General features: G+C 38.8%; 1 protein-coding gene across 2 annotated transcripts in view; it reads left to right on the forward strand.

Moving 5' to 3' along the window:
* The window catches only part of LOC124160207 (mitogen-activated protein kinase kinase kinase 4), a 70,906-nt gene that overhangs the window by 22,771 nt on the left and 24,288 nt on the right, over positions 1–23,847 (forward strand). For both annotated transcript variants that reach the window (XM_046535998.1, XM_046535999.1), the window contains exons 11-19: positions 6,742–6,902; positions 8,033–8,140; positions 8,242–8,468; positions 9,606–9,919; positions 13,466–13,615; positions 15,571–15,732; positions 16,382–16,597; positions 18,810–19,087; positions 20,592–20,650. In XM_046535998.1, the coding sequence (XP_046391954.1) occupies positions 6,742–6,902; positions 8,033–8,140; positions 8,242–8,468; positions 9,606–9,919; positions 13,466–13,615; positions 15,571–15,732; positions 16,382–16,597; positions 18,810–19,087; positions 20,592–20,650 (1,675 nt within the window). The remainder of the gene's footprint in view (positions 1–6,741; positions 6,903–8,032; positions 8,141–8,241; positions 8,469–9,605; positions 9,920–13,465; positions 13,616–15,570; positions 15,733–16,381; positions 16,598–18,809; positions 19,088–20,591; positions 20,651–23,847) is intronic.

Here is a 23,847-nt window from a genome sequence, read left to right on the forward strand (position 1 = left end):
CCTTATGGGGTTTCAATGTTAAAAAAATCGAGATAGAAAAAAGTCTGAATTTCATTGACCAATATGTCAATTCTTAGGTTTTCAGACACGAGGAAACCGAAAATAACACTTTTGTTCACGAAAATTCAACCGTTGACCCAGTAAGGTCACATTCAAGGTCATAAGGGTGGCAAAAATAATAGCATACCATCAAAGGTGTCGGTCCATGGGTTTTAAAGGGTGCCCAAGTCACTGGTATTGTCCAAATACTCGTCTTATCCACTATTTGACCTCCAAGGGTAATACTGAGGTCAAAGGTCATAGGGGTAAGCGTTGGGCCATCGTGACAACCAACGTGTCGAACCATAGGTTTTAAAGGGTGCTTAAGGCAGTTTTGCAGTTCATTTATCAGTGTTGTTGATTTGTTGACCTTTGGAGGTCACAATGGGGGTCAAGGGTCATAGCTGTAAACGTAGGGCCATCGTTATAACCAACGTGTCGAACCATAGGTTTTAAAGGGTGATTGCGTCATTTTTGCAGTTCATTTATCAGTATTGTTGATTTTTTGACCTCCGAAGGTCACAATGGGGGTCAAGGGTCATAGATGTAAACGTAGTGCCATCGTGACAACCAACGTGTCGAACCATAGGTTTTAAAGGGTGATTACGTCATTTTTGCAGTTCATTTATCAGTATTGTTGATTTTTTGACCTCCGAAGGTCACAATGGGGGTCAAGGGTCATAAAGGCATGATTTGATATATCAAGGAAACTAATGTCTCCAACCAAAGGGTTGCCAAGTGAGGTGTGTAGTGCACATATTATCCATTTTGTTTAGTCGTTAACCTCCTGAGGTCATAAGGTGGTCAAAATTCACGGAGGTGTGCGCAAAAATATCCAGGAAATCAACCCGCTAACCGGAACGTTTTTAAGGATGCGCAAATCAATGGAGCGATAAACATATCCCCCTAGTTAGTTTTTGACCTCCGATGAATACATATGGGTTAAATGTCACAGAATCTTGCGCGGGAATATCAGGACAACTACCGTGACAGACAAAAGGTTTTAAATGTTGTTCTAAGGTATGGTGGTGTCCACATATCAAGAGGTTACCCTACATAATTTACAAAGTAACACATTGACCTATTGTGTGTCTCAAAAACTGTTTGACTTACTTTCAAGCATTTTCATGCAAGCCACCTTACCTCAGCAACAATGTTACACATTTGGGAAACCTTTCAGCTGCATTTCTCTTTGGCATTAGTTCGTTGTTAGTCTTAGTGGAAAGAACCACCATGGAGAGCCTTACTCCCACAATCAGGGCGGATATAATCGAAACTTACAAATTAAATTTAAAATTAAACTTACACATAAAAATCAACAATACTGATAAATGAACTGCAAAAATGACGCAATCACCCTTTAAAACCTATGGTTCGACACGTTGGTTATCACGATGGCCCTACGTTTACAGCTATGACCCTTGACCCCCATTGTGACCTCCAAAGGTCAACAAATCAACAACACTGATAAATGAACTGCAAAACTGACTTAAGCACCCTTTAAAACCTATGGTTCGACACGTTGGTTGTCACGATGGCCCAACGCTTACCCCTATGACCTTTGACCTCAGTATTACCCTTGGAGGTCAAATAGTGGATAAGACGAGTATTTGGACAATACCAGTGACTTGGGCACCCTTTAAAACCCATGGACCGACACCTTTGATGGTATGCTATTATTTTTGCCACCCTTATGACCTTGAATGTGACCTTACTGGGTCAACGGTTGAATTTTCGTGAACAAAAGTGTTATTTTCGGTTTCCTCGTGTCTGAAAACCTAAGAATTGACATATTGGTCAATGAAATTCAGACTTTTTTCTATCTCGATTTTTTTAACATTGAAACCCCATAAGGCTAATTCAAAATTTTGGTTTGGGCCCACATTGTGAGGTCAAAAGGTCAAAATTGTAAAATTTTGCTTGCACTCAACAAAACTTAGGACCTTTCCCCATAAGTATGCCAATTTTCATGAACATAGCTCTACGGAAAGTTACTAAAATTACAGGTCAAAAATGACATACGACACTTGGGACAGTCTGTATAATCGGAAAACATGAATAATCCAAAGTTTCACTTTAATTTCTTATATATTTCATAGTTTAAGTAAATCAAACAATCTATTATTATTATTATTATTTACGCATATTGTCTGTTATGTTAGATTGCTTTCGGGAATCATTAAGAGCTTTCTTTTCTCAACCGCAATTTTTTTAAGTGGCGATAATGCAATTATACTCATATTCCTACTTCTACATGCAATGGTTTCCGAAAACCAGGCATCTGTGGCTGCGAGATCACGGATTCAGAAAAGTGGTTTGCACTACTGCTTGAAAACCATGCGACTGTGCAATGTCGGAAAATACACTGTCGGGCACCATGTTGCGTAGTTGCACAAGTTGCCCGGGATGCAACCAACCTGGGATGATGCAACTACTGCAGGATGCAGATCCGTGAGGGCAATCGCTCACTGCGATGCTTGTAAAACTGGAACACGTAACTCCCATGTAGGCAACTGTCGTGCGATCACGCCATCGCACAGCAGTGGTTATAGGAACCGAGGGCTTACGGCAAACTGTCTAAACACGCTATGACTCATGCTGTCTATACTTCCACTTCCCCTGCTGCCTTCACTTCTACTATTCCCTTCCTCGCCAGTTTGCCCTTGATTAGTTACGGCATAAAAATGCCCAAGTGCGGTGAAATCTCCGGTTCCCTTGGTTCATACTCAACTGCATGTGAGGCCATGGCTATAATTGCACATTTACAATATTAAATATACATTAGAAGATTGTGGATAACATTTTTCTTAAGTGACAATTGGTTTACCATTGAAGAATTTTATAAAATTAGGTAATCAAGATTTTTTTCCTAACGCTGACCGTCGTCTGTAATGCTAGAGCAGACGTAAAATCAACCTGGAAACATTCCTTTTCAGCATGTAAATAAAATAATTCCATTTTACGAAGGGAATTCCAATGGAAATGATAAGTCAGTTGTAGCCTTGCATTAAAATGCAAATATCCTGGTACTTTATTGCAGTGACGTCATGGCAAAATTAGCAGTGCCAGAATGCACTTTCCTTAACTTTCTTGAGAAGTGAAATATTACTCCGTACACCATGACACCTCGGCTTTTGCGTCCAATTTCATTTTTTCTGTAAATACCACAGAAAACATCGAAGGAGTGTGAAGTCATGCACGGATAATAACCAACATGGATAAACCGCAGCCAGATAAATGGTAGTCTGCTGCACTATGGCTGCAATTGAATATTACATATTCAATCAATCATGTCTTTGACCCTGTGAAATGAAAAGTATTTGGTCTAGTGCTACTCTACGAAATGCTTTATTTTAGCTGCAGTGGATCATGTCATTTATAAACCCCTAATTTATGAAATGATACTATTTTGTGTTTTGAATACTTGCGTGGTCTCGATCGTTCACATTGGTATAGTGGTGTGAAAGAACCTCTGATTTGCAAAACTTCCATTTTTTTATATAGCTCCCATGTGACCCCCATGTCACCTCCGTTTTACAAAGTCTAGTGGTTTATAAATTGACCACGACAGTGGAGGAGGATGCCCTGACAACAGTGAAGTGTACAGCAAAATTTTGAACCAGATCAAAGAAAATAGCTGTCAATTTTCTTCCATCCCTACATTAAACATAATAGAATATACCGTAATTGCACGAATCTAAGACGAGGTTTTTTTCCCTCGCAACTCCTGCGGAAAAGAGGGTTCGTCTTAGAATCGGACGCAAAATTTTTGACGTCAAGCGGGTTGCATAATTTACATCGGAAAAATTATGAACACCTGAGGTTGCCACCTGATAGCAATACAATGAAAAATCAACGTCAAAAATAGCTTAACAGTAATTTAGCATATTTAATTTTGCGTTCAAGTAAAAAAATTCCATTTTTGGGCAGCAGGCAAAGATTCGGCGCGTGCCGATCAGTCGCCGGGTGCATTTCTGCCGAGTCCGCAAGATTGCCTGCTTTACCCTGGGTTCGGCTCCATTCAAGTTAAAACTAGATCAACTCACAAAATGTTCGTGTGATTGGTTACAATTTACCTAAATTGTAACGTTAAAGCCTCAATGCCGTAGTGGGATAAACTGCTACAAAGTCGTCGCATTTTTCTCAGAGCAACGGTAAGATGGCAACATGCTTTGCCTCTGATTAGAGAAATCGATTTAGTTGTGATTCCGTGCCTTTCAGAGTATTACGATGGCAGAGAAAAGAAATTATTACACTGCCGCTTTCAAAAGAAAAGTTATTCAGTGGAACTCCGATCTATCGTACCCGTATTGATCATTTTCCCGCATTCATCGTTCCCTGTTTCTGGTCACAAATAAGGTTCCATATAGACAATGTAATTTTTTCCCGCATCTCAAAAGTATCGTTTTTCCGCATTGATTGTTTAAAGATCGTGGTCCCGATGTATAATTTTCCCACATCAATCTTTTGACGAAAATGAGACGAAATAAATACAATGTGTCATTTATGGCTAATAACTACAGGCACATAGATTAAATATTCCCCACGAAATGAAATTACCATTGGGAGAAGCTAAAAGCCTTGGGGTAGTAGCATAAGCACATTTCCCAAGATCCGCTATCCACCTCCATACATCTCTCGCCTCCCCCCTCTGACGCTTTCCTCTTCTCCAAAATCAAACAAAAGGTCCCAGCTAGCGTAGGGATCGTATTACGAAGACCTTAGCTTCGAAAAAAATATCAAGTTACACGAGAACAATAGAAACGCGTTTCACGCCCCCATTTTCTCACCCACTGACCTTTTTCAGCCTACTTGCTTAAAGTTCCCGGTTTCTGGAGGTCAACCGCTGCATCCAATCACCTAAGAGCTCAAAAGGTGTCTAACAATGAATTTCGGCAATTGGTATTATACTTTTATTAGGCTGGAATATTTGCAATGTGCTCGTAATTCAAAAAAGAACGAGACCAAACACGACGTATTTCTAACGTTATTTAAGCATTTTTAAGCAAGGAACTAGTTGGAAAAATACGATGGTGATTTTGGGCGAAACTCGATATCCTCGTTGCTGAGCTTCTCGGCAGTTAATGCAGCATTTTGTCCGAAAACAGGATATCAGGTTATTATCAGTTATCAATTTACGAGTTATACCATAAGTCTCACTTGTCAGAGTTACTGAGGAAGGGATATCTTCTCAGGATATTTTGTTCCTCCCTACTAACAATCCGAATTCATCTGCCCATCTGACGCTACGCTAATTAGAGAAGAATGGGTAAGTTGCCCTATCTTTGGGACAAAAATTTCATGGCGCAGTCATATGGTCATGCTTCACCCCCTGCAGTATGCTCTGTGTACGCCGAACCCGATAGCATAGCTCGTACGAGTGGTTATATACTTTCCAGGGTGGCTTGCCTTCATACCACGGAGTGTTTTCCGTGTGGGTTTAATAAATTCAGGTTTCATTTTCACTAGTTTAATTTTATTCGTCTTCGGACCATGGCCCCTCCGAAGAAACTATTAGTCGAATCAACAATAAGACCTAAGTGTCTCGATTAAGTACCACTATTCCTGTCATTACGCACCAAAAATTCTGCGTTTCCTGGGACATAGGCAACATAGCCAAACATTCGCGCATTGATTGTTTACCCCTAGAAAAATTTTTTCCCATAGTGGAGTTCCAAAAAAGGGGGGGTCGTCTTAGAATCGTGTTCGTCTTAGATTCGTGCAAATACGGTAAGTTGGGTTCTAACCCTCAATGCTCCTGCACACCAAAAGACACGCCTCCCTACATGTGTCCCCGGATCGGTTACATCTGGAAAACCATTACACCAGTGTGGCTGTCTACAGACAATTAACCAAAACAAATCGCTTAGTACAGCATTGTGAGGAAGTGTATGTATAAATTTTCATCCCCTATGGCTTGGTCAATGATTGAGTTTAAATTCAACCATAGTTGTTCACATTATTGCCATCTATGTGCATTTAAGAACATTATCACTTTGTAATTACGAATTTTTTTCCCATATTACTGAAACTCTGGCTCTAGAAAGTGGGTAAGGTGACTTCTTTGACCGTAATCACACCCTGCCTGGTGACAAATGCGACTGCAAGGTGAACTCCCTTATACCAACTCTCTAATTCACAGGCTAAAGATATATGGGTCCCTTCAACTTTGTAAATTGGAGGTTCTACTATGCATTTGATCGGCTGTGGCTTACCTTGAGCTCCTTGATCTAAAACTACTGTTGCCATTCCTTCCTCAGACTGTGGTACATACTTACCAATTTACAATGTGGTACTACACTGAAAATTCATTCCATATTCCCACAAGATCTGATCTAATCGTGATATAATGCAGTGTAGACATTTAATATTATCTCTATGGGGACAAAATTAAGTGTGTGGTGACAAATCTGTTGTGAATGGATTTATAAGCTATTTTCCACATTCTAAAAACCAAACCAATTTTTCTGAACACTCTTTTTTTCAAGTAACAAATCATAGCAGTTTAATATTTAACATTGAACTCTCTGCCAGTATAAGTCATTTGATTTTTTTACCTTTATAAGGGAAAGTTCTAATTCTATTTTCGAAAACACTGTTTTTTAAGCTTTCTGGTTTAGCATAAGGGTATGCTGGATAAGAAAGATTACACAAACCTAACGAAACTGTTATATATTTGATATTCATGTGAATGTTTTGCAGGCATATTTGGAGTATCTGCAACAGTGGGTATTGATGGTTCAGCAGGAAAGTCTTCTCATCTCCACTTACCAAAAGAATTTGTTGGAAGAAGAGTGGCTGTTTGTGAAATCTACTTGCCCTCACATACCTGGAGGGGAAGCACTAGCTGGGAATAGCTTTTGGTACGAAAAGACATTTCCTATTTGCACCCATGTATGGCAGGAAGAATGATATGGACTCTTTCACTGCTAGTTACTAATTGTGAATGCTAAGAGTTTTTTGAATCTTTCAGCCCTCATTCAGATATTGCACGGTGCAACTGCGGGTGGAGAAACAGAAGTCTTCGGCCATATTTCCCATCATAAGTAATGTGAGACTTGAAAAGAAGGAGCTTTCTAGTCATCTTTAAATGTAGAAAAACTGATGTTGATAACATTGATTTTTTTAGGTCTTTGTTACTACTCCGCAATTTACTGCATGGTTTGCTTCTATTACTTGCTGAAATGCTGTGCAAGGTGTGATGCAGTATGGAATTGCATGATGTAATAATTTTAATGCAGTGATGGCTGTTCATTTGAGTTGAAGTCATGTTTTTACTCCACTAATATATTTTAACTACCTTGATTGAGTGCCCCTAATTAAATTAATAATCATCACCATAAATTGATTAGATAATTTCATTTGATGCACTTCATTGCTAAATTGATGTCTTGGTAAAAGTAGCATAGCAGCCAAGCTATTTATTCAGTGATGAAAACCTAACTATGCACCATGGAAGACTTTGTAGCCTTAACATCTAAAAACGTTCCTTCTTAGTATGAATGATGCCTCTTTACATAGCCCTGTAATGTTACCCTGTGGCTTTAGTTGTTTTTACACAATGAAAAACTGCTTTTCTAATCAGTGTAAAAACATTATTGATTGAAGCATGGTATTCCAGTGCGTTTAATGTGTGTTCAGTCTAACATTTTTTTGTCTTGAATTTTAATGCATCATTATTATTTGAAAAATTGATTGATATTTGAGGTTATTCATTGAAACTTCCCTTTATGTAAGAGTCACATGTATGTAATCTACATGTATGTGACATGGCCCTTGTACTTTTTAAGTAGTTTGAGTTGTATGTCCATTTGTATGTGTGCATCTGCTTCTATGCCTCCCGACCCATAAACATCTGGTCTTTCTTAAATATTATAATAACATTTTTGTTCATATACATTATTTGATGCACGATCTGGTCGTCATAACAATAGATATTTCATGATTTTTTGCTGGATATTTTTTTTTTAATTTTTATGATTCTTCTATACAGTCAGATGGCAAAAGGCATGCTGAGAACCATTGGGGAATACCTAAACTCTGAAATTGATGATCTTATCACTGACATGGATGAAAACTGGTCAGGAGAAGACTGTACAAAGTATGTAAATGAATTTAATTCTTCAATATCATTCCAGATAATTTAATTCTTCTAATTAGTGATTTATGGGCCACGTACTCAACTTGCACTTTGTTTTTTAGGCATGTGATGCTGGCTGCTTGCAGATCCCTCCACAGTATATTCACAGAGGCCCGAGAAAGGGCTCTAAAGGGCATTTCATTTGCCAAAACCTTGAGGAAAGATTTGGAGATTGCTGCATCATTTTCTTTGAGCAGCAGTCCTCAAAACTTGCTTAAGAGGCTACAGCAAACAGATCATGTACGGGTGATTGCACCAAATGCATGCAAACATTTAATTTTTATACCAGGTGAGTTTGACATAGTGGGACAGAATGAAGTGTTTTCCTTTGTAGAATTGAAGTAAAAAATCTCTTCTCTTGCGTTCACAATTAGCACAATGTTAAATATAGAAATTATTTCAAATCTGAAATTAACAAAGCTGTGTTACCTTATAAATGAGAAGGTGCTCAGAAAAATTGAATGTGTAAAATAAGTTATAAATCTATTTTCAGAAGAGTAGAACAGAATAGAGGCTGTAGTTATATGCATAGTGGTGTAGTTTGAAATTGTTTACATTTCATTGAAACTCTCTTCTGTTGCACCTTTAAGTGCTCAAGTTTTAATTATTAGTATGCTTTGGATCTACTGTAATTCTTTTGCTTGGCACCATATAATTATCATTTTAGATTTTCTGGGGCTGATAGTGAGACTTTTCGTGTGCGTTTCTGAAGCCAATATCACTTTCAGCACAACTTTTCTGTCATTTTTTATTTCAGAATTTTATAATTTTGCTCTTTTGGTGTAGGTATGAGTCATTTGTGAAAGGTTAGAATGATCTTAGAAAATCTCTGAAAGTAGATAGATTAGCTAAGTGTGGAAGCAGTAAATGAAAAAGTGTCAGCAGGACAAGTAGTGAATCAACTTTCAGTTTTGTACTATCTATGGAATTTTGTTACCTTTAATGTTTTTGGTTCAAGGCAGGAATAGGTGGATAGCATCCTTTGGACCATATGCGATCCTCTGTAAAGTTGTGTTCCAGTTGTCAATAAATTGTAACCATATGCAAGAAGTACAGTCTGATATTAGACCACTTAACAAAATGTAGAGAATTTGGCTGCAAAGAAAGTTTAAAATGTTGGCGAGCATAATGATTTAAGGAAATGCTTCTCAAACTGATCTCTAAGCCAAAATAATTACCTGTCTCACTTCAATAAGGTTTTCATAAATAGTTGTTGTCCTAGTTTTAGCAGCCTCATGCTCTACAAATTCTGTATACAAGAACCTTATCGTAGAAATGCACGAAAGTACTGCAGAAGTAAAAACTCACAAAAATATAGAAACGCGTTAATTTTCATTGTTTAGGACTCATCAATTTCTCTCTGTAAAAACAGATTGAATTGGTGCATTTGTTTGTATCAGTAATGTTAGTATTTTCCTCTCTTCAGGATTCATTCGTCACTGTCCTGAGCAGATACGAAAGTTGGTGAACATGAACTGCTCTGTCGGTGACTACATGGGTGTGGGGTCTGAGAAATCGAGTGGAACAGTTGGCTTAGCTGCATTCGGCCAAGAAATGTCGTCGCCCAGCAACCCCACAGCTCCAGTCTCTCTCTGTGCTCCAGGGCCTCAGTGTGGAGTGTATCTGCTGCTTGTTCGAGTTGATTCCAGCAACGATTCTTCCAATGACTGGAATTGGGAAGGAGAGTGTGTCAGCCTCCAGCCAACTGCGGAGATAATAGTCACGCTCTCCCATGTAGAGGTTGGTTATGCAGTATAGGAATGATTGTCTGTCATAATGGTTTTTAAATCTTGAAATTCCCGTAGAAAATGCAATCTGCACCAAAATTTTGCATACCAGAAGAATACAATGATGAACTGAGATTTAATTGGTTTTGCAAAAATTCGTGTCTGGGTGCTCACGTTAAATATTTACCTGACCCCAAGAAAAACCCCATTTGAGTGAATTTATTGAGTTGATTACTGAAGATGTACAGTCATTAGGCCGGCCCTTATTTTTCAGAATTGCGAAAAGTTATGTTTTCCTGGTCTCAAAATGATCCAAATGAGGTCTATATTCACGTGTTAAAATTTGGTTACTTTAAAATAACGGCAACCCGTGCCCCAAGGGCCCTAAGTACTAAGGACCCTCAATTGAGACTTTTGGGGTCGTAAAAGTGCTATTCCTATGTAAAACGTAAAAGTAAAGGCCTTTAGGGCCTATTTTCTGTTCGTTTTAACCTATCTCTAAGCGTTTAGGAGATATCGTCCGTCGTAATGCAATCCCCCCCAGGGCGCCACCCCGCACTGCGGCACCGCTGAGGTACGGCCCGCACCACTTACTACAGACTTCCCCTCAGCCCCCTCCCCTCCCTCCTCTCCTTTGTAAAATCTAACCATATTTTGCAAAAAGATTTCTCTTATCAGCCTATAGATAAAAATGAAACTTATTGCTGGATGACCTTTGTGCATATTTTTTAGGGATGAGTCGATTCCAAACGTCGATTCTCGATTCCACCGATTCTCGGGCAAGGAATTGGAATCGAGAATCGATCGCCTAAAGTTGATTCCGATTCCATCGATTTCAGGAAGATAAATGTATTGAGCATAGACTATAAGCTTGGGGCATAAAGGCAGCCACACGCCTAAGCGGCCACGGTGTCAGCCTTGCCCGCACGGAGAATGCGCCGGGCACGCAGGTGCTGCAACATACCTAAGCGGCCTCGGAAACATGAAAATGTTGGCAAGAGCAACAAACCGACGAACCCTGAAATGGGGCGTGTTCATCAGCAACTCTCGGAGAAAAAAAATTGGAAACCACGGGATCGGGAAGCAATGCATGCATTTTTCATTCTCTTAGGAACCGCTGGTCACGGCAAATCTAATTATCGCAATTACCGTATAAGCGTGTGTAAGAGGCGCACCCCTATTTTGAGCATCGAAGCTATGGAGAAAAAAATTTTGCGGCATTTTTTTTATACTATCGCGCGGTGTTGCAGACGTATGCCTGGAATTTCGACAGTTATCGAAATTTCATCTTTCAATACTAATTGAAAGAGGAAATTTTGACAACTGCGGCGGTAATGGCGGCATAAGAGGGAGTAGAAAAAGTTCAGATCCTCCCTTCGCATACGCCGTTGCTCTACGATGCTTGCCCTATTCACGAACAATTTTGTTTAAATGCTCTCGCATGAGTATTGCAATAGAATTGCAGCCGTGGAAAATTTTATGGCAAAACACGAAAGGCACATAGCATAAACTTTCCCAAGAGCTTGGACAACAATCGGGGCAATCTCAGTGCCATAGGATAATAACCACGTTGTAGATTTAACAGAACTACACTCGGCCCTCCATCAGCCAATGCCTCTGCCGTTTTTTTTTTTTTCCTTTCCGAGACTCCGCAGGAAAATAGGAAAATATTAAGTTACAGGGGAACAAAGGAAACATGTTTCATCCCTACCCCGTCTCACCAACTGACCTTGATCAATCTCCCATTTTCTGGAGTCCAAATGCTAGGTGAGTCATCTACTGAGCCCAAAGATTTCACGATGGCTTTCAATAATTGACACGCACGAGGTTCAAAAAGAAAGAGATGCAACGCGACGAATATCTGACAGAATTGAAGTTTTTTAAGCTCTAATTATTTGACACAAAGATTTATAGTTACAACAAGGCTACTAATATTCAAAATAGTCCTAACAGCACAATTTCAGAAGAAACAAGCGTAGCATAAGCGCATTCAAACAAGACGAGACGGACTGGAAACTTCAGGCAACACAAACTGCGTATATCACATTGCTGCACCGTCGCCCCTTCGCTTTGAAGGCAACGACGTCACATGCAAGATCGGACGTGTTCGTCCATTGCTCCTTTGCTCGTAGCCTCGTTGCTTCGAAGACGGAGGGAGCGCGCTCCTTCCATTAGACCTCTCCTTCCTTATAAGCTTTTCTTATAAGCATTTCCTTCACCTATAAGCATTTCTGATTTCTTTTATCCACAATTTAGTGTAACAATGAATACACTCGTTCAAATTTTTTAAAGTGCAGGTTTTGACGTCAATATAATTTTCAGTTGCAATAATCCTCATATTAGCATCTGGAGATGATTTTTGAAAAAGCATAATGGAAATTACTCGGCAAGACAAATGTTGACTGTTGACCAGGTATTGTCCTTCAAAACTGCGCTTTTCTCTACGCTTGATAGGCGAGTACTATATTCAGTATAAATGCCGCGGAATGCCCACTCGTAGCAGTAAATTTAGCGCGCCCGCCTGAGCAAAAAACCCCGCGCGATCTTTTCCATGTTCACCTCTGGGGTACCGACGTGACGGCGCAATGCTTACAAAAAAGCAAACAGGAGCATTATAAAAATACGTCACTAAGGGAGAAACTGCCCTGCCTGCCGCTTGTTTTTGACCTAGGGTTTCAGATGACTGACTCACGCTGAAAACCAAGGCCACTCAGTTCCCCTTGGACTTGCGACCGGCGAAGGGGAGGGGGGGAAGATAAGAAGTTTGTGTAAGAGGCGTACCCTCACTTTCAGCTGCAATTTCTGGGAAAAAAGGTGCGCCTCTTACATGCGCTTATACGGTATGAATCACCATCGGAGAATTCATCTGGACCACCAATTTTAATGTAGAATAGATCGAAATATTTATTTTTTATTTTCAAATGATATTTGAAGTGTGATGATAATAAAAACGTGCAGAGAGCGAGTTTTCCTATGAAAAAAAGTTTCTTATAAATACGTGCAAAGAGCGGGTATTTTTATATAGCTTTTTTCATAGACTAACACGCATCTGCGTCAATAAAAAAAATTTAGACACATTCGCGTTTGTACAGCTCATTTTCATCAATGCAACCCTTGAGAAAGTTGATACTTGCTTGGCATAAGCCGCCGCGGCCTCCGGGTGGACTTGACAGGTTGCGTTTGGCCGCACCCGCCAGGCTGCTCTGGTATGTATGGATGCAATGAACGCTACATTATTATTTAGCCACCGCGGCTAAACGACAATGTAGCCACCGCGGCTGTTGTTATTTTATTCCATTCAATTCTTAAATTCTAATGATTGCAATGCTACCGATAAATCAATATCCCACCTGTTAGAAGGAATAACAATCGATGGAATCGGAATCGAGATTCAGGAATCGATTTGAAGGAATCGGAATTGAAAAAAAGTGGAATCTACTCATCCCTAATATTTTTTTTTAGTTTTTACTAAAATTTGTATTACTGTAGAAAGTGTATTATCCAATCATTATATTTTCTCTATATTTTTAGGAATAAACAATCAGTTCTTAAATTTCAGGTAGAAGGTGTTCTCTTAATTGCTTGTGACCCCTCTCAGTTGGCAACTCATCGAAGATTGTTTATGGACACAATGGCAGGCACATTAAACATCGTCCGAGAAAGTCGTCCCTCCAATGGCCTCATTGCACAGTCATTGGTCGAACTCAAAGTAAGTTATGCGTAAGTTTGCCATCACAATTGAATTTTCTCTGCTAATGGATATTTTTTCAAATATCTAGGTATTTTTATGAGGCTTTTTATGTGCTACTTTTTTCAGCTATTGCTTGTGATGCATGGTCTGCAGTTAAAAATTTGTCAGTGTGGACTGATGAATCTGTGATGTCATTTTTATGAATTTTTGTCATATCCGTTGTTTTCTTCATCATAAATGATACTTTTTACTGATTCTGTGGCAAATTATTTTCATGCATAAAATTTTGATAAAAGCCATTTGTTTACAAGTTTGACGATCATTTTTTTCTGGTGTGTTTGGCAAACACCATAATAATAATAATATTTGAAGATATTTTTTAAGTTTCTTAGATGATAAAAAAATTATTAAAAATATAGTAAATATGATTTTAATATACTATGTCCAATTATGTATTAATAAATACCTATATAGTCAAAGTAAATGAAATTTCTCATAAATTTATTGGCACATACAGTAAACTCTCGTTATTACGAAGTTCATGGGACTGAAAAACTGAAGGTTCATAATAACGAAGTTCGTATGAACGTTTCTTGTAGAAACCGTCGAAGAAAAAAAACAGTATATAATAAAAGCGATTAATTTATGTGGAAATATATATAAACAGGAAAATTTGTTTCAGTTTCTCAACAGAAGAATGTGGCATGAGCAATCGAGGGTTGATATCTTTCCGAATACAGTAAGTCCGATGTACGAACTAGATGCGTTCCAAGACCTTGTTCCTAAGTTGATAAACCTACAGTCTGGCCACTGAAAGTTGCCCGATGATAGGCAGAATGGTCTAGGTCAGGGAAGGGGGCAAGCTTGCCTGGTAAGAAAGGGGAACGCCTACAAAGGGTTCCGTGAAGAAAGGAGCCGGAAGGGGTAACGAGCGTGAATGACCCAGAGGAAGAATCACTTGGCTTGGTGATTCGAAGAAAGGGCTTGATTCGGTGGAATTGGCTTATTTCGATGCTCCTTATGCATTTGACAACGTTATATGACTAGGCGAGAGTGTGATGAGCGTTTGGGGTCAGCGATTGGCTGCAAACCATGCTGGCCCAAGGTTATCCGCCCTTCCTATTGTGCCATCAGCGGACAACTCTCGCCGGCCAGACAGTGTGCAAGGAATCGAGGAGTATGGTTATCCTGCAGAATGCAACACTGCATTGCACTCATGTGCTAACTCACAATTGTGATGAACTGATCTAGCTAGGCGTGCGATGCATCTGGAGCCGAAAAAATAGCTCCCCGCAGTGACGAAGAATGGGTGAAATGCTGAACAGTGCCTAAATTCCCAGCAGATTCAATGATACTTTGTTCAGATTGTGCCCACAGTGAGAGTTCCTCTACGCTACACCGCGTAGCATCAGCCGAATGGAAAGGTGCCATATTCGAAATTTGAAAATTTTGAATGCTCGTGCATCTGAATATTCATTAATCGAATGTGCGTAGGAAGAGGACTAACTGTACATCCAATTTATGAGTGGTTATGAGTGGCTCACCGTGACTCCGCAGGAATGAAATGAAAATTTCGTAATTACGATTCTTTTACTTTAATTTGGATTGGCCTTTTCGTCGGGACCAACGATTCGCTTTGTAACAATGAAAACTTCGTAATATCGTTGTTCGTATTAACGAGAGTCTACTGTAGTTTAATAAGTTTAATTCGATTTGCTTAAATGTTTGGATCGAAATTTAACGTCAAGTTTTCCTGTAAATGAGCAAGAATATTACTCTCAATTTGGCTGTGCTCTTACCTGAGTTTTCATATTTCATGACATTTTTGGTGAATCAATTGTTGAATTATTTTAAATCAGCAAAGTAGACTTCCGTGTTATGCATTTTGAATTGACTGCCTATTTGTGCTTGAAATTAGCAAATGGTTGGAAATCATCCACTGTAACCTTTATTGGGGAATTTGTGTGTTTCAGAGTGAGGCATTAAATCTCAGGAATTGTATCACTGACACAATAGTACAAATTGAAGAGAGGTGTGCAATGGAATACCTTGTGGATTTGGAAGATTGTGAGAAGCTCTCAATCATCCATCGATCCAGGGAAATATTGCATCAGTGTTACAAATTTGGATTTGAAGTAAGTGTTCCTCTCTAATCATAAATGTTCTCCTTAAAAAATTGTTAAATTGAATTTTTGTTTTGTTAGCCCAAACAGTCAATAAATCATATACATGTATATATATCATATAAATGTATGTATTGAGGATAAGAAAGTGCCAGTCTTCATGTTTGATATTTGGGAAGAAATGGAACATTTTCCTTTAACACTCCTCAAAATATGGCAAGAACATTTCTTTTTTAATATGAGGGCAATAGTGATACGACACTGTGCACACGGATTTTCAGTATTTTCTCATGTTTTTGTTTTTTTTTGTTAGAAACATGGGGAATAATATTTTATGCAAAAAATTTTTATGAATTTAGAAATGAAATTTGGTTGACCTAGGATTATCAAATGGTCTTCCATCATTATTTAAAGCAATAGTAAATTTTTAAGGAATGTGCGTAAAACAATAAAACTTTTAAAATGGATACTTAAAAATAAATTTTCATATTGTAAGTTGCAGTCATTAAAATTCATTATTGACTGGGATGAATTAAATGAAGGACTATTGACAGAATTCCTGTCAATATTAAACCATATTATTTGGGGTAAGATTTGATTTTTAGTCTCAATTTCTTCATAATGAGTCCTTGACTCTTAATATTTTCAAATATATTTTCAGTACCACAAGGAATTGTCCCGACTCATGACTGGAGAAGCTCGTACCAAACTTTCCCTCAGTATGATTGAGTTTGCTCGGCATTGGATGGCTTTTGTGCAGTTGAGATGTGAACGTGGTCGAGGTCTTCGTCCCCGATGGGCTCAACAAGGGCTGGAGTTTCTCTCTTGCATAAGTGACCCACGTCACACTCAGTGCATAACGGATTCTGAATTTGAGGTACAATTTTTTAAATTAATCGACAAATTATCCTTTGGTATGTTTTCATTCAGATTAATTTTCTTGCAGTAATTGATAATTTTGTTAGTTATCCAGCCTCTTTTTCAGTATGATGCGTTATTTTTCAATTTACACATGGATGTACTTTTTGTTGGTTGATTAAAGTCACATCCTTTTAGTTAACTTTGATTTAAATCTAGATTGAAATATAATTGATTTATTTTCAGATCTTATGTGATGTATTCACGATTCACTTTTTAAATCATTGGCTCAAATCCCTGGTGAAACTTTAGGATACCCCAAATAAAATCCTTGAAGTGTGTGGTGGCCCTAGGAAAGAAATAGGCCCACCTACCTTGAATGTGAATCATTCATCTGTCTGTGGTTTAGCCTGAGATGGCATTATAGCTTTGCCTATCCAAACCAGCCTTGGTGATGAAACACTGAGTGAGAGAGTGAAATACAGGGGAAGATTGATAATTCGCAATGCTTAGGACCAGGCTCATTCAGGAGTAACAATATCTCCGGTGACTAGATCATTTGCCTGGATGTGGGCAACACTTCAACATGGTAGATATTTTTATCATAACCTGCGTTGACGTCAATGAAAATGATGCATTTTTGAGTTTAGGGTCAAGTAATGAGAAAAACCCATGAAAGCACTGCAGGAACAAGTGGCTTTGTACGCAGTCACATGCACGGGTGCAAAGTTAAATACACCGAAGGATGAAGTTCGCCATGAAAAAATATTTGACTTAGCCGGGATTTGAACCCGGATCTCCCCATTTGCTGGTCAGGCGTGTTAACCAGTTCCACCACCAAGCCATTTTCTCAGAGCGAACTTCAGGATTGGTAAAAGTCACTTGTTCCTGCAGTGCTTTGAAATTCGTCGTCGCAGACCAGCAACAAAATAAGGGTTTTTCACCCCGACAGTGGCATAGTAAGCACGACCCTCGCCACATGTGCCACTTGTGACGTCAACATCTTGTTCGGTAAAATCCATCCCGGAGTTCGCTCTGAGAAAATGGCTTGGTGGTGGAACTGGTTAACACGCCTGACCGGCAATCGGGAGATCCGGGTTCGAACCCTGGCTAAGTTAAATATTTAGTCAAATATTTTTTCATGGCGAACTTCATCCTTTGGTGTATTTAAAACCCATTAAATTAATGATCAAAAACATGAAGACATGATTAAAAACTATTCAAAACATTTGGAAAAATCCTTTATCCATAACTTGCAAAGGTTAAAGTTGAGAAAATAATCTTGATGAAATCATCTGTGAATGGTAGAAAAATGGCACAGCATTCTTACAATCAGACTAGAGCATCAACAATTTGCCCCTCCACATTTTTCAATGTGCACCTGTTTCAGATTCCGTGTCATTTTTATGGCTCCTAACTTAAACTTACCGGCTATTATAAAATCCGCCATTCGTAGGTAATCCTACTTCAAATACATTACTGTGTAGAATAACTGATTGTGAATTTTAACTCTTACATTTAATATGAGAAGTCACAGCTAATCTTAGAAGTGCAGAGAACATGAGTATTTTGGAAAAACTACTCGACATTAACTTTCATAAACAATCATGGACTAGTCCACGTGAAGCATACTGGGAGAGGCCCTTCAGGCTGTGGGCCTTGCGGTGAGGGTCGCCCACCTTAAAACCAACCCGAGAAAGAAAAGTTGGGGTGGCCTTTCACTCCTCTCTTGTAACTGCTTATCTCAAGCCCAGGTTTCAGTTACTATTAGGAAGGGTTAAAAATGGTTCTCCTCAGTTATATTTTAAGTAATTTTGGGTGTGCGGCGCACACAATATAATCTTTAACCCACTTCCATTCCTCTCCTAATTAAGTCTGGAAAGTTTGAGGAATAGACATCATACGATGATACTGTGAATTCCGTTGCACAAAATCACCACATCTGAGTATCCCAAATCACGTAATGAAATATTTTGCTGAAGAAAATGGCAAATTATTTCACCACGTGAAAAAACAGCAATACACTTACAGGATTAAATGAAGACAGCCAGGCTCTGAGACAATATAACCACTTAGATAGTCATATTTTCGGCAATGCAACTTTTAAAAATAAAAATTTTGAAAAACTTTGGAAAACCTTCCGTTGTTTAGATCATTCGATTATTTCGATTTCTGGATTATCAATCTTCTACTGTGTATGTGATGTTCTTCTTCTTTGATTTTCCCCTCAGGATCTCAAGAATAGCATTGAAAAATGCTTGTGCCACGTGATTGGATCTGCTCTGGAGAGGAGCCCATCTTCTTCAGCATCCCTTTCTGCATTTGGCACCCCTACCTCTCTCATCCCTTCTCCTGCCTCATCTCGACCAAGTTCCCCGCATCCAGTGAGGCGAATATTTTCCAGCAATGATGCACGTTCTGGCGCCACATCTCCTCTGGGACCAAAGGCGTACCGTAGCTCTCGGTCACTGCAAGAGGCTGGGCATCATGACAGTCCAAGTGATACCAGGCATGCAATTTTGTATTTTATTCAAAATGATGAGGGTCCTACATTTTAGAAATTATTTCATCTTTGGAAATACAGAGAACCCTGATTATCAAGGCTAACGATGGGGAGTGGCGGCTCGAATAATTGGAAAACACGAATAATCCAAATTTTAACTTAATTTCTTGTAATCTTCACAATTTGTGTAAATCAAATCATCTATTATTATTTACGCTTTGTCCGTTATTTTATATTGCTTTCTGGAATAATTAAAAGCTTTCTTTTCCCGACCACGATCTTTTTAACGGCGATAAAGTGATTGAACTCTCATTCCTAATGCTTCATGTAATACCTGGTTTCTGAAAACCATGTATCTGTGGCTGCAAAATCACGGATACAGAAAAGTGGTTTGCACGAATGCTTGTAAACCACTGCGCTTCGTCTGAAAATGCACTGTTAGGCACCATGCTGCGTAGTCACGTCTCGCACAAGTTGTCTGGGATGCAACTGTTGCAGGATGCCGATCCATGATTACTAAGTGCTATCGTGCACCGCGATGCTTGGAAAACAGGAACACGGAACTCCCACGAAGGCTAGAGGTATGCAATCTCGCCATCGCACAGCATTGGTTCCTGGAAACCACGACTTATAGCAAATTGTTTACTCAGAGGAGTGCCTGGCTATGACTCATGCTATCTCTGCTTCCACTTCCTCCTCTGCCTTCACTTCTAATATTCCCTTCCTCTCCAGTTTGACCTTGACTAGTCACACTGTAAACATTCCCAAGTGCTACGAAAATATCCAGTTCCGTATTCAATCGCATACGAGGTTACGGTAATAAAAGCACATTTGTGATTTGATATATGTGTACAATTGAAGATCGTAGAGAACATTTCTCTTGATTTATGACTGATTAACCAATGATGAATCTTCTAAAGATAAAGAGTTTTTCGTTTCCTGTTGCTGACCCTCGTCTACATTGCTAGAGCAGACATCCAAGTAAACTTGAAACATTCCTTGTCAGCAAGTAAATAAAGTAATTCCAGTTTATGAAGTGGAAATATCAAGCCCGGTGTAGCCTTGCATTGGAATGGAAATATCCTGGTGCTCTTGTGTCGGATTTAATTTTTTTTTAGAGACTGTGGAAAACATTGAAGGAGTGCAAACTCATGCACAGATAAACCACAGCTGGATAATCGGCAGTCTATTACATAGGAAAACAAAAATTTATAAGACATTAGAGTTTTTATCTCTTAAAGTGAGTTTTCAAGTATTATCATACATTCCTGAAAAACTCCTAAGTATAGGCATGTTAACCATTTAATCATGAAGTATGTTTGGTTCTATGCAAATCCACGTGAACGGGTAGATTGACTATTTGTATTTAATACATAATAGATTCTACATGATTGTATCTGGGCTTTTGGCATAATTGCTATTCTGGCTACATCTATTGCTTTTATTGCTGATTAAGTTACTCTTGAATTTGATGTTAAATTAGTTTAATGATCTTTAAAATCCCTTTTAGGAGGAGAAACACCATGCATTATGTCAACGGGGGTGAAACTTTGGCTGTGCCCAGCAAAGGTAAGAATTCTTAATTCTCTTTTATTTCCACTCATTGGGAAAATCCTCTTTTGTTCTCTTCTTATGAAGAATGCTTGCTCATTTTTCTGCTATGCATCAAACTGGTATTATTAGGTTAAAAGAACATCAAGTCTTTGCTTAGGGAAATGATAGCATTTGGAAATTATGATGCTATCCATTCCCCCTGCATTAGTTGTTAGCAACTTCGAAACTTTTTATGTAAAGATGTAATGCCTGATTAGTAGGCCAGACTATTGTCAATAGTTGATATTTATGAACTTTTGAAATTATTTTATTGTTGATTTGAACATTAAGGAAGTAATTTCCTGAAATATGTTGCTTCCATCCAAAATCGTTGGAGCATAAAATTTTGAGAGTAAGGAATCTCATGAAAATTTAGTTCCTTGATAGGGGTGATTGTTATTTCATTACAATACTCATTTGAACAAAAATTGTTGGAGTGAAAATCTACTTGATCAGTTCCATTTTCTGTACAATTTAAAGTCTAAATTCTTCATATTTTTCAAATAATTTGTTCACATTCATTGAAGAATCAGCATTCTTAGTCTATCCATCCATCCATCAAAAAACAAGCTCATTCGTTCGATTTTATCAGTTGTGTAATGCAGGTCAATGTCATTAATCCCAGCACTTCCGCAATCATAACATAAAATTTATAAAAAAATAAATAATATGTAACTGTAATTAAACAGTATAAAAATGGCATCTACCATGAATAGCTCAATGGAAATCAAATTGACAAAAGATTGATCTGAAATGACATTAGCTTCTGATCATTTAAACGAAATTAAACATTAATTGCACTCTATAGAAGTTTTTGTGACTGAAGAGGTTAGTTTTTTACAAAAAGATGCCTAACAAATTCTCTTTTGTCTTTGAAGTCATCTGCTTGAAAAGTAATCCTCGGGAAAACATAATTTTCGATTTGCCCTTGCCCTCCAAATTCATTTCACAGTTTCTTGTTGTCCTCCCATTGTCATGACCATCTGACATCAAACACATCCATGTGTGAAACACAGCTGCTGCATGATGCAATCAAGGGTCGATATCTTCCCAAATACATTAAGTCCTCTAGGTACGAACAAGAAGTGTTCTGAGACCTTGTTTGTAAGTTGAATTTTTTCTAGGGATGGGTCGAATAGTAGATTTCTCGAATTCGAATATCAAATCATTGCTCGAATATTCGAATACCTCGAATATTAAACTATGAATGTGAGAATGTTTGACTAGGTCGCCTATGCAGCAGGAAACCCAAGATTTTGGCGAGTAATTGTGATTGCCTTTAAAGGATTCAAACAGGAATTTAGCTGATTAATGGAATATTTTAATTTTATGTAAACAATAGGGTAGTTTCCTTCATTAAAGAAAACGAAAGGCATTGATTGTGATTCGTTACCTACCATTGGTGTATTCATAATATACAAATTATTTGGTTCTATACCGGTCTAGACCAATGGCAACGGTCAATTTTATCCTCATTTGAAAAAGGCCAGATTGGCACCCATGTGATGCCACTCCAATTGACATCACAGGGACCTAGTTTCTACACGCGAGGATAGGAGTTTTACATCGTCTGAGGTTACTAATGCATGCATGAGGCACAGAGCTCAGGGAAACATGTCTTAGTAATCACTTATTAAAACTGGCTAAGGTCGGAAAGTTTTCTTCGTTTGATAAGGTAAGGTTTGGTAAGGTATCAGCGCTCTTAGCCTCGCCCAAGGTCACCTCACAAGGCGGGAGGGGGAACCAGAAATGCGTCACACGGACTTTTCCCCATCATTCCCACTACGCGTCGCGTTTTCGCGCGCTTGAAAATTTTCACTTTTAATTTAATCGCGAAAAATAGATATCGTCCAATAAAAATCTAAAAGCGTTAAATACGTACTCCAGGAGTATTAATATTTCGATTTAGGCAATAAAAAAATAATAGGAAAGCACCCTATTTGAGCATTACGCCAAAATGCTAAGCCCCCGTCGTATTTCTTCGTCTTTCCGGCATTTATTTTCCTGCGTAAAATGCTTAAAGTCATAAATATGTCGTGTTTGGTCTTATTCTTTCTTAAATTACGCGCATATTACTAATATTTCAATCCAATAAGAGTGTAATAATAATTGCCGAAAGTCATTGTTAGACACCTTTTGGGCTAGTAGATGACTCATGCAGCAGTTGACCTCCAGAAAGGGGGAAATTCGAAGCAGGTTGGTAGAAAAAGGTCAGCAGGTGAGAAAAGGGGGTGGGTGCGAAACACGTTTTTATTTTTCTCGTGTAACTTGATATTATTTTCGAAGCTAAGGTCTTCGTAATACGATCCCTGCGCGAGATCGGGTCTTTTTTTGATATCGGAGAAGAGGAAATCGTCAGAGTGGTTGAGGCGAATGCTGAAGGGAGGGGGATAGCACATCGTGGGAAATGCGCCAATGTCACTATCCCACGGCACTGAGTTCCTCCCTGTGGTAGTTTCATCTCCTGGGGAAGATTCAAAATAAGTGCCTGTCTTTATTAGCCACAAATGACACATGGTAAACACCTCGTCTTAATTTTATCAAAAGATGAATGCGGGAAAATGGTCAGTGGGGGAGAAAGAGTGAAGGGTGAAACGAGATTCTATTATTTTCCGGTGACTTTATTATTTTTCGAGGCTCAAGTCTTCGTAATACGATCCCTGCACGAGCTGGGACCTTTTGTTTGATTTCGGAGAAGAGGAAATCGTCAGATTGGGTGGGGTGAATGGAGGGAATAGCGGATCGTGGGAAATGCGCCTATGTTGCTATCCCACGGCACTGAGTTACTCCTGATGGGGGACACCTGGGATTCTCGTTTTTTTTCACCCTATCTATTTCGGTGCCCCATATCGAACTCTTTTCACCGCTCTAAACGGCGAATTTGATATAGTTCGTCAGCTTGCCTAAAACCGCACTGCATGCACTAAACGACTAGAGTTCTCATTTTTCTGAGTCAACTACCAATGACGTGCGAGCGACAGTGTATGATGCGAAATTCAAAGTATTCGAGGTATTCGAGACGGTACTTTTGGCATAACTATTCGAGATCTCGAATATCGAATACTTTCTGGTATTCGAGGTATTCGAGTATTCGCGGATACTATTCGCACATTTCTAATTTTTTCACAAGTTGATAAGCCTATGCAAGACGCTGAAAAGTTTTGTTAACCTGA

The sequence above is a fragment of the Ischnura elegans genome, chromosome 6 (genome assembly GCF_921293095.1).
Source record: "Ischnura elegans chromosome 6, ioIscEleg1.1, whole genome shotgun sequence".
Classification (NCBI taxonomy): Eukaryota; Metazoa; Arthropoda; class Insecta; order Odonata; family Coenagrionidae; genus Ischnura; species Ischnura elegans.